This window comes from Priapulus caudatus, unplaced genomic scaffold, assembly GCF_000485595.1.
Source record: "Priapulus caudatus unplaced genomic scaffold, Priapulus_caudatus-5.0.1 Scaffold1450, whole genome shotgun sequence".
Classification (NCBI taxonomy): domain Eukaryota; kingdom Metazoa; phylum Priapulida; class Priapulimorpha; order Priapulimorphida; family Priapulidae; genus Priapulus; species Priapulus caudatus.
Genome location: NW_014578511.1, coordinates 50,472 through 67,211, shown reverse-complemented (window position 1 = coordinate 67,211; position 16,740 = coordinate 50,472). Strand labels below are relative to the sequence as shown.

General features: G+C 45.0%; 1 protein-coding gene across 1 annotated transcript; it reads left to right on the top strand.

Annotated features, from left to right (window-relative positions):
• Positions 1-164: 164 nt before the first annotated feature.
• LOC106816671 lies at positions 165-7,906 on the top strand (the record flags this gene model as incomplete). Its single annotated transcript, XM_014821293.1, is given in 5 exon segments — positions 165-308; positions 1,145-1,270; positions 1,574-1,725; positions 2,075-2,210; positions 7,707-7,906. Coding segments are annotated over 5 exon segments (758 nt in total), but the record flags the coding sequence as incomplete, so codon positions are not given.
• Positions 7,907-16,740: the final 8,834 nt, after the last annotated feature.

The window sequence follows — 16,740 nt, the reverse complement described above, 5'->3', positions numbered from 1 at the left end:
AGTGAGTGAGGGCGAGAGCAAAAGCGAGCGAGAGAGAGAGAGAGAGAGAGGAGTAGGGCTAGCTCACAGTTGGCCACCAGCATGGCCACTTACAGTGCACAGGCATAGGACTAGATTGCGAGGGCATAGCATCGTCTAACGCTCCCGCCGCTCTCTCGTTGCAGAGGTTAAGATGGTGAAGCAGATGCCGAAGGTGGCGCAGATGGACCAGCCGTCGATCGCCATCATCACCGCCCTCTACCCGGAGAAGCTCGCAGTCGACACAATGATAGACAACACGCAGACGTTCGTACGCTACAAGACGGAGGGTGAGCATTTTCACAGCTTAACTATGCATCTACCGAGTTGTCACAGCTTAGCTATACATCTACCGAGTTGTCACAGCTTAGCTATGCATCTACCGAGTTGTCACAGCTTAGCCATACATCTACAGAGTTGTCACAGCTTAGCTATACATCTACAGAGTTGTCACCGCTTAGCTATACATCTACAGAGTTGTCACAGCTTAGCTATACATCTACAGAGTTTTCACAGCTTAGCTATACATCTACCAAGTTGTCACAGCTTAGCTATACATCTACAGAGTTGTCACAGCTTAGCTATGCATCTACCGAGTTTTCATAGCTTAGCTATGCATCTACCGAGTTTTCACAGCTTAGCTATACATCTACCGAGTTTTCATAGCCTAACTATACATCTACCGAGTTTTCACGGCTTAGCTATGCATCTACCGAGTTTTTACAGCTTAGCTATGCATCTACCGAGTTTTCATAGCTTAGCTATGCATCTACCGAGTTTTCACAGCTTAGCTATACATCTACCAAGTTTTCATAGCCTAACTATACATCTACCGAGTTTTCATAGCTTAGCTATACATCTACCGAGTTTTCACAGCTTAGCTATGCATCTACCCGAGTTGTCATAGCTTAGCTATACATCTACCCGAGTTGTCATAGCTTAGCTATACATCTACCCGAGTTGTCATAGCTTAGCTATACATCTACCGAGTTTTCATAGCTTAGCCATACATCCAGCGTGTTCACCCGTGTAGTTGTGGTTTCCCGACTACAACATGTTTCCCTCACGCACACACGCTTTCCCTCACTCCCGCTCGCTCTCACGCGTGTGTGCTTGTGTTGCACAGGAGAGTCGAACGTCTACACGCTGGGAGATATCGGCGAGCACCGCGTCGTATCGACGAAGCTGCCGGCCGTCGGTCACACGCGGTCAGCGATGATCGCCGGCGGCAACACGACAACACGTCTGCTAGGTATGCTATTGTACGCTCGCGCGCGATGACGGAATACCGTCGGGGGACGTTGGACACGTGCGTTCACTTGTTTCAGGCTGTGAAAAAACGTAATATCAACGCTGTGACATCCATTGCACACGCTCACTTGTTTTTTTCTATGCAAAAACTTGTAACACCATCGAGAAATCCAATGTGCACACTCACTTGTTTAAGACAACAAAAACGTGCGTGAAAAAAGTTCCAATCGGCGTAGATGTCCTGAGAAACCTTCCAACCGTGCGACCTTGTCCCGTCATCCTCTCTGCTCTTGCTGTTCCCCAGGAACCTTCCAGAAGATCCAGTACGTCTTCCTGGTCGGCGTGGGAGGCGGCGTGCCGCACTACACGGACCACAAGAAGCACGTGCGGCTAGGGGACGTCGTCGTGTCGAGTCCCGAGGGTCCGAACACGCCCATGTACATCTACTGTGATGAGGTAAGCAACACCCCAATACCAACCGTCCTCGGGACGGTCCATTTAGTTGGGTTTTCTGTGGTTCGGTTTATAGGTGGGCATCTTACATGTTTTAGATATCGTGGGACTTTAAACCAGAAAGAACTGGTGGGGGGGGTTGTTTAAATCGTCCGGTTTAATGTGAGATTCGGTTTTGATGGCTATTAACAATTCGAAGAGTTGACTTTACGTAGAAATTACGTCTCCACAATCGTGCGCTGATGCCGCCAAACTTCCGCCATTGCTTTCTGCCGTTTTGAGAGCATTTGGAATTCGGGTAGTTAACATAGAATGTAAATTACGTCTCTACGATCGTTCCGTTGTTTGGCAGAAGCGGGAGAACAAGGACACGGGCAACGTGGAGTGGGACACGAAGACCTGGTGTCCGTCTGACCTCATCATACAGACCATCGCTCAATCGCTCATCGACAAACACGCCGCCACACCCGAGGAGGCCCCCTGGTTAGGTATGTTTATCTTACCCCACACCCACCCAGCCAAGCTTNTATGCTCAGGTACGTACTGAGTCTGGCGGTCATATTACAGACATAACTTGAATCTTTGTTACGGCGCGAATTTTTTTGTTTATTATAAATCATGTGGCCGTAGGTGCTGCCCAATACATACGTGGTTGTTGAAAAGACGCGTAGCGCAGTGGCTTATGAGCAGTGCGCGTTAACACTCTTGCGAAGCAGTCAGCGCAGTATCACGCGATCGACAAACACAACTATCAGTGATGCTAGATCATCGTCTTATTATTAAGAGCACGATATATGTTACGTAGGCTAGTAGACACCCGATAGATCTCAGCGATTTAAAAATCCACACATGCGCAATTCGAGAATAAATAACGAAATGCTAAATAAGACCACTGTGTGTATTTCTCGCTGATCATTTTTTTTTAAATCGCCGCTTTCACCCAAGCGTTACCTAATAATAACCGTGCCACTGTGTCAAAAACGGCAAAAATTAATTGAACAAACGAGGCATTAACTTGTAGCCACGCACAAACACCGAGCCAGCTGCCGATACGAATTACACAACAAAATTCTAAAGAATTTGTAAATCTGCTATCTGCAAATTGTTTGTCCGCATGTGTATAAACGCCCCAACAATTGCAGCATTTCGCAACTTTAAAATATTATATATTTGGTTTATATATATATTTATTATATATATATATATATATAATATATAATATTATAATATATATAATATATTATATATCATATATGTTATATATATATATATAATATATATATATATATATATACGCAGCACGCGAATTATAATACATCAGGCACGATCTAACGTGACGAACGGATGTTGTTCCAAGTGCTCACTGAGCAGTTGTACGTAATATTACTATGCACTTCGCGAATATTATTCCTGTACCAAAGACAAATGTAAAACTACGAGTGTGAAAGGTTTGGTTCACCGATATTAATTGCGACTTTATACAAATTAGTTAAATATTCTTTTTTAGAAGAGATAAATCAGTAGGAGCGAGAGAGAGAGAGAGAAGAAAGAAAGAGCGAGAAAGAGAGAGACAGAGAGAGAAACATAGCGGGAGAGAGGGAAGGAGACAGACAGACAGACAGATAGTAGGAATAGGATAGATAGATTAGATAGATAGATAGATAGATAGATAGATAGATAGATGATAGATAGATAAGATAGAGTAGATAGATAGAATAGATAGCATAGACTAGATGGGAGATGCTAGATAGATCAGATAGATATATAGATAGATAATGATATTATAGATAGATAAATAGATATGATAGATTAGATAGTATAGATAGATAGTAGATAGATAGATAGTATGATAGATAGATATGTATGATGCTAGATAGATAGATAGCATAGATTAGATATGAAATAGATACGATAGATGATAGATAGATAGATAGCAAATACATATGATAGATAGAATAGATACGATAGATACGATAGATAGATACAGATAGATATAGATAGAATAAGATAGCATGATAGATAGATAGATAGATAGATAGATAGAATAGCATAGATAGATGGTAGATAGAAGAGTGCAAGATAGGGAGAGGAGAGCCGAGGATAGAGAGTGCGTGTTCGCTGTTTTGCATTAGTGTAGTACATTTTTATATGAATGTTTAACATAAGAATTAGGCCACCTAAATGTGCATTATTTAATATAACTGCGCGCATATTCAAATTACACGAAACATAAATTGAACAGGTTAATTGAATAACTCACCGGTTTTACATTTACATGGTAATAACGTGCACGTGTCTTCCACAGATTTTCTGACCTGGGATTCTGTTTATAGTATCGATTCTATTGGGGAGCATCTGCAATGCATTCAGATCAAATATCGGCAATGCTTTGTTTCGCAGTCACGACTACATAGTCAACACGGGCGCCTGTCGGAAATGAACCTAATATCGACCTATAGCCACTGATGTATTAGCGTGTCACGCTGCGTATTTATTACACCCTCCGGTGTGAATAATGACTATGGATTCACGGCTGCGAAAATTTTGTTTACACGAACTACGTGATCGATTACGATACCTTCTGACTATACAACCGAGAAATGTAACATTAGACGTCATTACTGACAGAGCAGTCACGTGTTCGTCTATGTCGCTAGCAGTCAGATATTCGTCTATGACGCTAGCAGTCACGTGTTCGTCTATGACGCTAGCAGTCAGATATTCGTCCGTGACGCTAGCAGTCACATATTCGTCCATGACGCTAGCAGTCATATATTTGTCCGTGACGCTAGTAGTCACATATTCGTCGCGTGACGGCTAGCTCAGTCAGATTTTCATAACCGCTGACACCTAGCAGTCCAGATATTTGTCCGCTGACGCTGAGCAGGTCACTCATATTCGATCCGTTAGACGCTAGGCAGTTCAGAATATACGTGTCCGTGATCGCTCTACAGTCACATATTCGTCATGACGCTAATGCAGATTCATATATTTGTCCGTGACGCTAGCCTAGTTCACATATTTCTGTTTCCCGTGACGCTAGCATCGATATTCGTCCGTGACGCCTAGCATCACATTTCGTCCGTTGACGCTAGCCAGTCACATATTTTGAATGTGATGGCATCGCCATAATTTATTTTTAACCCAAACTTGTAGCCTACACACGTTTCGTTCTTGAACGTAGAAATTGAATGTACTCGTTTCAATAGTTTCGGTTTAACGCCATGCATATTATTACATCTAGCATCGAAATGGCTTTTTTTCGCGACTCTAGTATGGAGGGCATTTGACAACCTTTAACTGACTTTAGCATCATTTAATGAGTGCCTAACCATGCAGCGTGGAATGATTACTCGTATACATGACTGAGCATGTGCTACCTTATGAAATTACACACTGTTACGATGTTTGGTAACACACTAGCAGCTATTGGTTTACCCTAACCTCGGAATACGTCTCTGTTTCTCCCCGACGAGAGAAGAGGAGCCCTTCGCGCGAAGGCGGTGAATGCCGACCGTAATGGTTGTGTAGCCAGATTCGCTTTTTAGGATCTGTTGTTTTCGTAGTGGGTGTTATACGTTTTTATCTCACGAAGTGGCGCTAGTGGGGGTGTCCCGCAATGAACCATTTGTGTGTACCCTCCGCGATAACAGTTTCGACGGCAAGTGGAAACAATCGCAGAAATCGACATCCTTTCAGCCATCAAGTACCGTCCTAATAAGCGTATCCCGTTTGCATTTTGCAAGCCAATATTCTATGCGTATACGGGGGTTGGGGGGGGGTCGGAAGGGGATCTGTGTAATGGGCTGGCTAATTTACGAGCGAGAAATAACTGTTTATTTATGAGTGGCTACCGGAAATGTCCGCGCTCTGATCTGATCTGGATATTAATGGTTATTTTGCATCCCATTTTTGATTATTTTATTGTTAGTTCTATTTAATTATTATTATTATTATTATATTATATATTAATAGACGACACTGCGCCAACACCACCGCGCCACCACCGCCAACCTTCTGGGACCTTATTTTAATACGAACATACAATGAAATCATGCGTGCTTGCCGTGTAAGGTTTCCTTATTGGAATTCTTTGCTGGACTCTCTATGTTCGTTTCTTATGTTGATGATAGCTACGGTACTTCATCTTATCATATTATTGCACGATATAAGACATTTTAGAGATCAGATTATAAAATAGTAAATATTGTATTACATTACTGATTATCTCTCTTCAATCTCTCCTTTATTCCCAGCTCTCTTCTCTCTCTCTCATCTTCTTCACTCTCTCTCTCTCTCTCTCTCTCTATTCGTTCTCTCTATCTCTTCACTCTGTCTAACCTGTATATTTACACAATCTCTTTTCCCCGCCAGTACACGCATGCACATCGCGTGTGTGTACATACATAATCTATGCGTGCGTGATGCTGATGTGTGCTTGTAGAGTATACTTTCGGTATATATATATAATGATCTGTATTATATATATTATATATATATATATATATACATATATTTTATAATGGTTTGCTGGTAAATGTTGCCATGTGTGTTGGCTGAAGTCAGCCCGCAGTCATCACCACTCTGCCGTCATCGCTGATTCGTGCTGAATGTCATCATCGCGTTGCTTTTTATCTAGAATCGTTACATATATTGGTACGTTTCGCTCAAAGCCGTCTCGTCGGCGACCTTGGAAATGCTGAATGCCAACGCAATTACAGCAAACGTTGAAATGTATGCCCAACGAGACGCATTGCGATGTCGGTTACATGTTTCCTGTATTGGCTATTGTGCATCACCCGCAACGAACATTATCTAAATGCTCGCTATCGAGAACGGACTGGGTGAGAAGTCGTGAGTGTGTGGCATAAATAAAAACCGGAAAACCATTCGTCAATATTCTAAAGGCGCGCATGATTATTTCGATGGATGCACTCGGCTCAATTAGGGATTATAGACTCGACGCGGGCATGTTTTTTGGGCATTATCTTAGCTCTTTCTGTGTTATCTTTTCTAAATCCATCCAAATTCGCTCTCTCGTGTCACGCGGTAATCTCTGCCATTTCAGAGACTTCCGCAGACGCGTCGACGGCACGAATTTGTGTTATCACAGCTACCGGTGTTTGCAAAAAAAGCAAATTGTCATTATTTTTTACGCAACGGTCGTTTTGCGAAACGAGAATTATGTAATTAGAATGTGCATCCGCCGTATAGGTAAAGTGAACAATGCGTCCGCGACGTGAGATGGCTGCGTTGCGTTGATAATGAAAATTACAGTTAAGATATTCATTTCAATTTCACTGTGCGTTCGTCAATATGATACGTCAGTATATATTATTTAGCACATTCATGTATAAGTTGTAAAACATTCATGTAAAATTGTTCTAAACAAGAGATTCTCCGTGTATGATTAACTATACTGCAATTTAGTGCATGAAATGAGGATTTCCCGACTATATTATGCCACTTCTGATATGAGGCAAATTTTTATGAACCTAAAATATAGAACCTTAGTAAGCATCTAAGATGCATTGTTTTGAAAAAATGTGTGATAAATATGAACATATCTAACAATGCATAAAGTAGTGGGCATTGCTGATATTTTTATACAAGTATTTATTACTTGCATAAAATATATTATAAAATATAATGAAATAACTACTAAAACATTACACATACACATTACAGTAATATATATGATATATATATTATATTATACTATATATATATATATATAAATATATATATATATACTATACGCATAACAACACAAACCGGTTTAATATTTCAAAAAATAACATTTAATATAACCCGTATATAATTATACTAAACCACATTTAACCCGTATAAATTATAAGCGTTCAATGGCATGCATAGAACTTTTATCGATTCTCATCCTATATCAGAAACTTAGGATACCATATCTAATCTAAATAAGAACCCCCTTGTGTAGTGCATGAGTATATATGTGGCAGTACTTGCAGTGAACGGTGACGCCGCTCTGCTCCCTATAGTGCGGCCCGATACGTTTCTAGAGGCATCGGGAGCGATGATGATGATTGATGACGACGACGACAACATAAAGGGTGCGATGCGATCTGGGATGCTGTACGCGCTGGATAGGTGTTGTGCCGTGCTCGCCATCACGCCCGCTGACGTAACGCGTTGGAATCAAAGCACTTAGAACTTATTCGATCCTTGTGACCTGCTCGCTAATGAAATGCTCACATAATATATGAATTAATTATTTATGAGGGCGCCATCGATGCAACGCCATCATCATTTCGCGAAACAGCTAAACAAACACGCGGTTGAAAACGTCAGAGGATTTTATCGTGTGTAAGGCTGGGTTACCTTTCATATAACGGGCCACGCATTACTCAGTGCCTGTCTGACGCTGGCATAAGTGCATTCATTTATATACTAATAATGAAAAATGGTCGCCATTCAAAAGTCCTATTCGCATGTATTACGGATCTTAATAAATAGCGGGTCATTGAATTCAGGTGACCACAGCTAAGGTTGCTGTTCGAATAAGATATGTTATGAATCGTGAGCGAGTTTTACGTAAAACAAAAACGCGATTAGTTGAAGTGGACACGGAATGTTCTTCAGTGCAGGCGTTACTATTTAAATTAATTATTTTATGCATTTATGATTATGATTCTGTTATGTATTATTATTATATATATTATATTAGTTAATATTATTATTTTCTACCGTGAGTCTACAATTTGCCACACATCCACACACCTAGTGCCCCCCCACATCACGATCACCTGCCCCTAGATCCCTAAAAAAATTAAAATTAAGAAAAATGTAAAAAAATTAAAATTAAAAATTAATAAATTAGTTATAAACATTAGGTATAGATCGTAACCCCATCCCTGTGGCATTTTCGAGACTAGTGAGGTTTCGACTTAGTGAGCTTTCGCGGAGCTATTGGGCTCCGACTATTAGCCGTCGGACTCGCATGCTGAACCATGGTATTTATGTATCGTTCCTTAGTTTACGGCTTAGAAATAACTACTCGCACGGCTTACAGTTTGCGTATGCTCTATTAGATACCTCTCAATAGCACGAAGAGCAATGTACGGTTGACGAGTTATGATTTTCGCTCAACGAAGATGAAGAGGAAGGTATTAGAATTCTATTGATTTAACTGTAATGATGGGAAATTCGTGTCAGACGGTTGCAATCCATTATTAACCTAATAGGTTAATAACCGTCATGGGCAGGACGTTTGATATTACGCATGCAGGCGTGATTGCGCCGAAATGAGATGCCGTTGTGGTGCACTCATATACTTTACGACATTTACAAGTTCGCAATAACTACCAACTGTCTCCGCTGATGATATGCGCTATGAATGCAGCAGCCTCCCAACATCATGACATGAACTCAGAATGCACATCACGACAATCAGTTTCGACGCTCAATCGCGAATGAATTCTGTCGTATTGTTCAGACGACGCGACTGAATAGTCTATATCAGTCGACACGCTGCAATTTCGCATCAAGCGTATACAATATGGCGCGCATACATTCAGCGGAGCGCATCAATGGGTCCCCTGCGCTGCGTTTAGCGGTTTCCAATAATTTATTAGGACGTGCTACAATGCGCACAAAGTGATATAATCAGCATACAATGGCGCGCGCGCAGCTGTACTTGATCGATGCGACGATGTTGTTTTCCCGCATCCCTTCATTTGCTTGTTGTTGTCGCACAACCAGTGCGGGGAAATCGACAGCCGCCTCGCCTCCGCTCAAGCTTCGTCAAACGGCCGACATAAAAGCGGACAGCCGCGCATCGGGAAGGCAGATAAACTGATTAGAGCATTTTTCGTCGACGAGCTGCAGCGCACGCGCAACGCAGCGCCGCGCGGTGTGCGGCGTTAGGTGTTCGGTGCGTGACCGCATCCACGCAGCACGCACGCCGCTGACGCACGCTGCGCTCGCGTCCTAAAACGCCCCACGGCACGCACGCTCGCACGGGCTCGCCAGCACGCACGCACCGTTCCGCTCGCCGCACTGCAGCGCACGCTGCACGCACGCCGCACGCCGCACGCTCCGCATCGCACGCTACGCACACATCGCTCGCACGGACGCACGCACGCTCACACGCTCGCCGCACGCCTAGGCGGCACGCTCGACGCACGCCGCACGCACGCGTCCTTCGCAGCTCCAGTCAACTAGGGTGTGCTGACGCTTCCCGATAATATATACTTACAACGCGCTCATCCTCGCAAGGCTCGTTACAGTCCATCACATGTTTTGATGTAGGTCAGACAATGTGAAGCGTCAGATACACGGCAAATGTGGAGAGAAGCGGACATATGCCATAGGAGTAGCTGTATCCGTACGTCACAGCGCCTGCAGTGCCCAACTACTTAAAATAGTGATCAATTAGCACTTCACGCGGCAAACTCGTTGTTGTCGATGTATCGAGTAAAAGTCGCAGGATCGACTGTCAAGGCTCCGTTATAAATACGATTTAATCTCTCCAAACTGCGTCTCGAGAATCTAATACGACCTAAAATACCAATCGTAGATGAATTGACAATTTTAGTCTAAGTACTTCAACTCTTAATGTGCATTTATTTAATATTGAACTGTTCGTTTGCTGTGAGACGGCCATGTGGAAGATAGGTCCGCGCCATTTTATTGTGTCTGTACCTAACGTTTAACGTACCTAATGTTTTACCGTCGTTAAATAAAGTTTTTACTTACTTACTTACTAATTGATACGCGTAGAGACGTAATTAGCACCTAGCATCTACAACCATTCATGTTTCATCATCATTCAATCTACAATTAGCATCTACCATCAAGTCGGGTGGGGAAACACCGCCGAATTATAAATAATATACACACTACCGAATTACACTGTGATTGTAATTATAATTGCTGTAAATGTTGAATAAAATTAAAAATTAATTGTAAATGGGTACTTACGCTTCAACGCGCATCGAGGTACATACTGTAGCATAACGCATTGCCTATAACTGGCACGGCTTCACGGACCTGTCTGAAGCCTTGAATAACATGTGACGTAAGCGCGGATATGAGGCACACGCAGGATATCAGCATATCTCTCTCTTTCTCTTACTCTCACTCTCTCTCCCTCTCTCTCCGTCCTCTCCCTCGCTCTCTCCCTTTCTCTCTCTCTCTCTCTCTCGCTCTCTTTTCCTTTCTCTCTCTTCTCGCGCTCTCTCTGCCTCTCTCTCGCTGTCTCTCTCTCTTCCTCTCACTCTCACTCTCTCTCCCCCTCTCTCTTTCTTTCTCTCTCTCTCTCTCTCTCTCTCTCTCTCTCTCTCTCTCTCTCTCTCTCTCTCTCTCTCTCCCTCTCTACCCCTCTCTCTACCTCTCTTTCTTCCTCTTTCTCTCTCTCACTCTCTCTTTCCCCCTCTCCCCCTCTCTCTTCTCCCCCCTCTCTCCCACAGTAACTCATCGGGTTGTAGCATCGCAGCCTCTCTCGTCTCACGAACAACGCTGCTCGTCATAATAGAAGGCGAGGCGAATAGAACTCGCAGGTGACGACGAGCTTATTTTTATCTCGGCAAAAATAAAAATAAAATAATCTTCGCTTGTTCAGTCCTCGCGCCGCGCCGAGCCACGTATATACACATATGTCTTTAATCGTTACTATACGTACTTGCGCATGCAGGTAGATCGACGAGAGAACGCACGCACGAGAAATGACGCTTTCGTCATCCACTCTTTGCGAGAGATGCGGGTACAATTAGCGTGATATATATTATTTATGGCGGCTTGGGCGTACGCTACCCAGCTCTATTCTTCGCACGTATAGCTTTACGGCGTTTAAAACAATAGCGTTTAAAGACAATAGCTGCGCGGTTCATTTGCGCGCGCAATGCACGATATCTAATTTTTAATCTGTGCGAAAAAAATGCACAAAAAAGTACGTTATAGCAAACGGGTATGTAAGAAAATAAAATAACGAGCGGAGCCCACGACCGATATTACAAGATGGAGGCCCGTGCCCGTGTGCGTTATTTATTGTTGAACGTTATATAGTGAAATAAAAAGTGTAATGAAGTTAAATAAAGTTTGCAAACCGTTACTTGCAGTAAACGCGGATACAAGCTTTACAATCACGACTTCCGGCGCGCGATCCAAGTATTTAAAACTATTCGCTGTTGAACGACATTCATATAAAAAAAGATATACATCTTTATATATCTATATCTATATATCATTAAAATAAAAATATACATCTAAAACCAATGAACCAATAAATGTATAACCTACAAACGAATTTTGCGTTAAGGCTTCGTTCAATAAACGTGGATATATGAGCGATGACATGTGGGGGCGCGTTTCACTAACGTTCGTTCGCTATTTTTGAGGATTGGTGAGGAACGTTCGTTCGCTATTTTCGCGATTGGTGAGGAAGGTGCTGGTGCTGCTACTACTCGTCGCCTGCATGTCTTAAAGCGTGTATTGTGAGTTTTTTGGCTCAGAAAAACTAAATATAGCTGAATCTAGTCTCACAGCGGAAACATCACTGATTAGACCAACATTAAAAACACTAAGATTTTATGCAGTTATAGCATAGAACAATGGATTTGACCACATCCTACCAGCTCCGAATATTATTGTATGCCGACTATCCAAAATACAAATGGCACCTTCAAACGAAGTGCATAATTAAAGCAAAATGGCGTGCAATTCTGTGTGGTAAATATTATTGACTTTTTATGTCAATAATTTAGAGCACTTTCTGTCATTGTCAATACCGTGTTACTATCTGACTGGTAATCCACAAGCTTCTCTAATAACAGACTTTACGCGGTATTAGTGTAGCGACCCTCTAGGGGCGAGTCGCCGGCAGAATGGTAGGTTCAGGGCGTCGAGCGACACTAAGAGTGCTGTCCCGAGCCTACGCACGGATATCTTCAATCGTTCCCAGATCTTTAGGGCTCCCTACTATGTTTAACCTTGGGTCTATCGACCGGTAACACCTCGGGACGGTGGCCAGGTACAAGTGAGCATCAACCAACAACACAAACGTAGTCTCAACTCCAGAAGTATGTAGTTATCAAATTTATTATAATGTAATAATACGAATAAGAATATCAACATACACGATATTGGTATCACAATATATAGAATCTCTGTACCCGCAGTACATAGACGTACAAAGCACCAATAGGAGACAAGTCTCCAGCAATCTCTCTCTCTTTTTAATATGTATATATATACTGAGTATCAAGACAGAATCTAACGCTAGAGCTGTCACTGGAGCCGTGACTGGAGCTGTCACTGGAGCCGTCACGGGGGCTACCACTGGAGCTATCACTGGAGCTATCCCCCGCTCCAGCACACCTTAGTATTAGTACACCATATAAGCACAGGAGGATATAGTCTCCAGCACACCCGGTCTCCAACTCCAGGAGAACAGAGGTCTTACTGCGAACTGCACTCCAGTAAACAAACAACTGACTGACACAGCAACTGACTGGCTATTCCGTGAACCGTTATATTTTATATCACAAGACACAACTCTTCTACCCAACGCAACGCAACGTTACAGGAGAATCGAACCAATCTCCAGATCCAGGAGAGGATGGCTACTCTATTCTAGAAGAGAAGCTACTTACACCTTCGGTTTTTGCGGCCACAAGTGAGTTTTCTCGCCCTCTTCGGTGCTTTTATACCAAATAACAGTCATGCGCCGTGAGCACAGTAACTAATACACTATATTCGTCACATGGAAACACAGTCGATCGCATTACTCACTATTACGCGACACAAAATAGTTCCTCTTTACCAAATACAATTAAAATAGGAACAGTCAATTATAAAAGTATAAATATCTCTTTGTTTATCTTCTGACTTGTAATATATTTATCAGTATACGATTATAAAATAGAAACATGAATATAGTAGATTCTAAGTTAACAACTGGAATTTACCGGATTTTTATAACAACCAAAGATGGCAGCGCCCTATTATGAAATGTGTGAATCCCTTCTTTCTTCAAATACACATAGTTAAGCCAAAATCCCCACACTCCCCTCTTCTTAAAACACAGCTGTCCTCAGGTGGGGAAGACGTAATAAAGCTATATACATTTCAGATATATACTATTTCCGGAGATGACAATGCCCCTTTAATACTGCTATAATATTGCACTGAAACAGCGAAGCAATATATAAGACACATGAGTACATAAATATCACCATGCAATAATTTCTCCAGGAGTATAATATTTATACCTGCATCTCAGTTCACTAGAATATTCCCATTTAAAATTGAACTGAATAAAACAACTATTATAGAATATATCCATACTGAGCATCCTGAACTACCAATGGAATAGTATGTAGTTAAAATGAAACATGAAAATACATATACACGAGATCAAGTAATAGACCTCTACCACTCCAGGTGGATCATCCTCTTTAACCCATCACAGGTGGCCTCCACCCAGGAGAACATTCTCTGGTTAACCCACCACAAGTGGCCTCCACCCAGGAGAACATCCTCCCCACTTCAAGTGGACCCCTTTTCACTCCTTCTTTGGTTTCTTCGCCCTCTCCTTGCCATCATCAGACTCGCAAAGGGTTCTTCGCGCTGCGCTGCGGACCAGGGTGCGGACGTCTCCTTTGCCATGCCTTCAGCAAGGGTCTCCAGATGCCCTGGGCTCCGACTTCGGCTTGCTAGAATGGGCCTGGCAGGCCTCTCCTTCTCGGCCCTACTGCACTGCTGGTCTGGGCCACCCGGCCTGATCGCACGCCGCCGTTCGCTCGCGGCTGGCTTTCAAGCCTAGCGGACTCTCTCCCCCGACTCGCTGTCTTTCCCGCGCGCTCCCTATTAATATTCTTCCGACTGCGGATATCGTCGCTGCGGCTGGACGGCCTTTGGTTGCTCGGCCAAATTCTCCCCGGCCGGCGTCATCGTTCCGTAGCTCGTCGATGACGAGTCAGCGGTGGAGTCGGATGCAGCTGAGGGGAGGCGTCGTGCCGTCCACCGTCCGGGGCGCCGTCTGGCGGCGGTCGCGCGCGCGAGTCGAGCGAGGCGCGCAGACGTAACATTGAGCAAGTCGAAGCGACGAGTCGTAGAAGCCTGAGTCCCGTGCAGGCTCGTCGGGCGTCGGCTGCGCGTGGGTTCGAGGCGCTGCGGGCGAGGCGACGCCGCGTGGTGGTAGGCTGCGTGAGCCCGGTGTCACGGCTGCTGGAGCAGCCGTAGCACTGCCGGCCGGCTGCGAGGTAGCCGTCACCAGTAACCCGGCGGTCTTGAATCCGCCATCGAGCTTGCCATTAAGTTAACCAAGACTTGGTGTAGACCTCGATCCGAGCGTCACGGTTCGAAGTAGTCGCCAACTCTCGTCCTAGCATGCATACGAAAGCTGTCCGACTCACCCGTGGTCCGATTCGCCCCGGCCGCCCGTCCGCGGCGCGTCCGAGGCGAGGAACTCATCTTGTGCCCGACGTGAGGCATCATTGGCGTCGTACCTCCTCGCACGGGCGGTACGCCGCTGAGCGATCTCGGGGCCGCTAGGCGCGGGGATTTATCCAGTCTTTCCACTCGGCGCCCCCTGGGCGCGGCCGTTGCTTGTTGTCGTTGGTCTGTTGGTTGTTGTTGGTGGCGAGAGCCGCAAATGCGCGCAGGCGACCGCCGCGTGCCACGCGTTTCAGTTCACTTACCCGCTGGCGCGTCGCGGGATCTCGCCTGTAGACTTTACACACAGCGATAAACCTGGTCCACCAGGTGCAGCGCGCGTCCGTCCGTCGCGTCGCAGGTGCGCCCTACCAAGCGCGCGGCGCTGCGGCTCAGCACCGTGCCTCGACTGGCGTCTCACAGGCGACGATGTCCGCGCGTGGGGGCGCCAGACGCCACCGCTGCCGTGCTGTGGGGGGCGGGGCCGCACGCGAGGTGTTTGAGGGCTGTCGTGGCGTTGCTGTGTGGAGGTGGAGAGGCCGGAGGGAGGAGCTACCCAGCGGTAACTTGCCAAGACGACTGACCCTCCAAACCAACAGGCTAAAGGGCAACCACAAGTGCCTCCCCCCACGGGCAGTACAACGCTGCCCTCAGGATCTGCAGCGTGACGCTTTCAATGCATCCCTGGGCCCACACATCTCACCCCGGCTGGCAGAAAGATCCGAAGTTACGACATTTTGATACGATCAGTAAAATTAATTAACTATAAGTTAGTGTAATTTTTTCAGCAACTGAGAATCATTAGAGATTGAGTAAGAGTTAACTTCAATTAATAAACGAAAACTTCGCGGATTGAAGCAGAATTGTCAGCCCTGCTTGGCGGGAGGTCGTGCTCGTCGACGAGTGCTCCTAGTTATCACTGTCATGATGCCTACCGTTGTTGCTTTGAGTAACAGTAATTCGTTGAAATAACAATAAATAGTCTTAGAACCTTCGTCAAATTTACACGAAATCATTCCCTTCGTGGCGCCCGCGGCCCAAGACCTTAATTTTTTCGCGTTGGGGGGCGGAGCGTTATACACAATGTAATGCGAGGCGGCCGCACATAACCCACCCATCTGGGTAGGGAATCGCTCTGCCTCATCATCCTTGGCTTCGCACAGCCCATGCCAGCGGACGAACCGTATGGTGGCAGGTGTGCAGGCGTCCTCCCTTTCCAAATGGGCTGGCCCGCCCAGTTCGCGCAGCTTTTTCCCTTCTTTCTAGACGGGGGCAGCTGTTCCGCTTGGGGCAGGGGCTCCCGCTTCTCTTTCCGTTAGCCTCTACTAGAGGACACACTGACCAGTCGTACCGCCGGCGGGGCAAGCTCCAGGTGCACCTCTTCGTTTAAGGGCGCCTTGTTGGTTACGCGTCGCATCCGCGTGAGAATTTTAGCGAAGCGGTGCGCAACTATCTTTGGCGCCCCCGCACACGCCCACTCCATGATTCGGGTTTGGGCATCTTGCGGTCGGTTTTCCATTGTGGGGCATTCGGCTATGGATACCTCTCCCTAAAGTGTCTGGTGTCAGGTCGTTACGACCGAGCTTGTAATTAGCTGTGGGCACTCCAGTG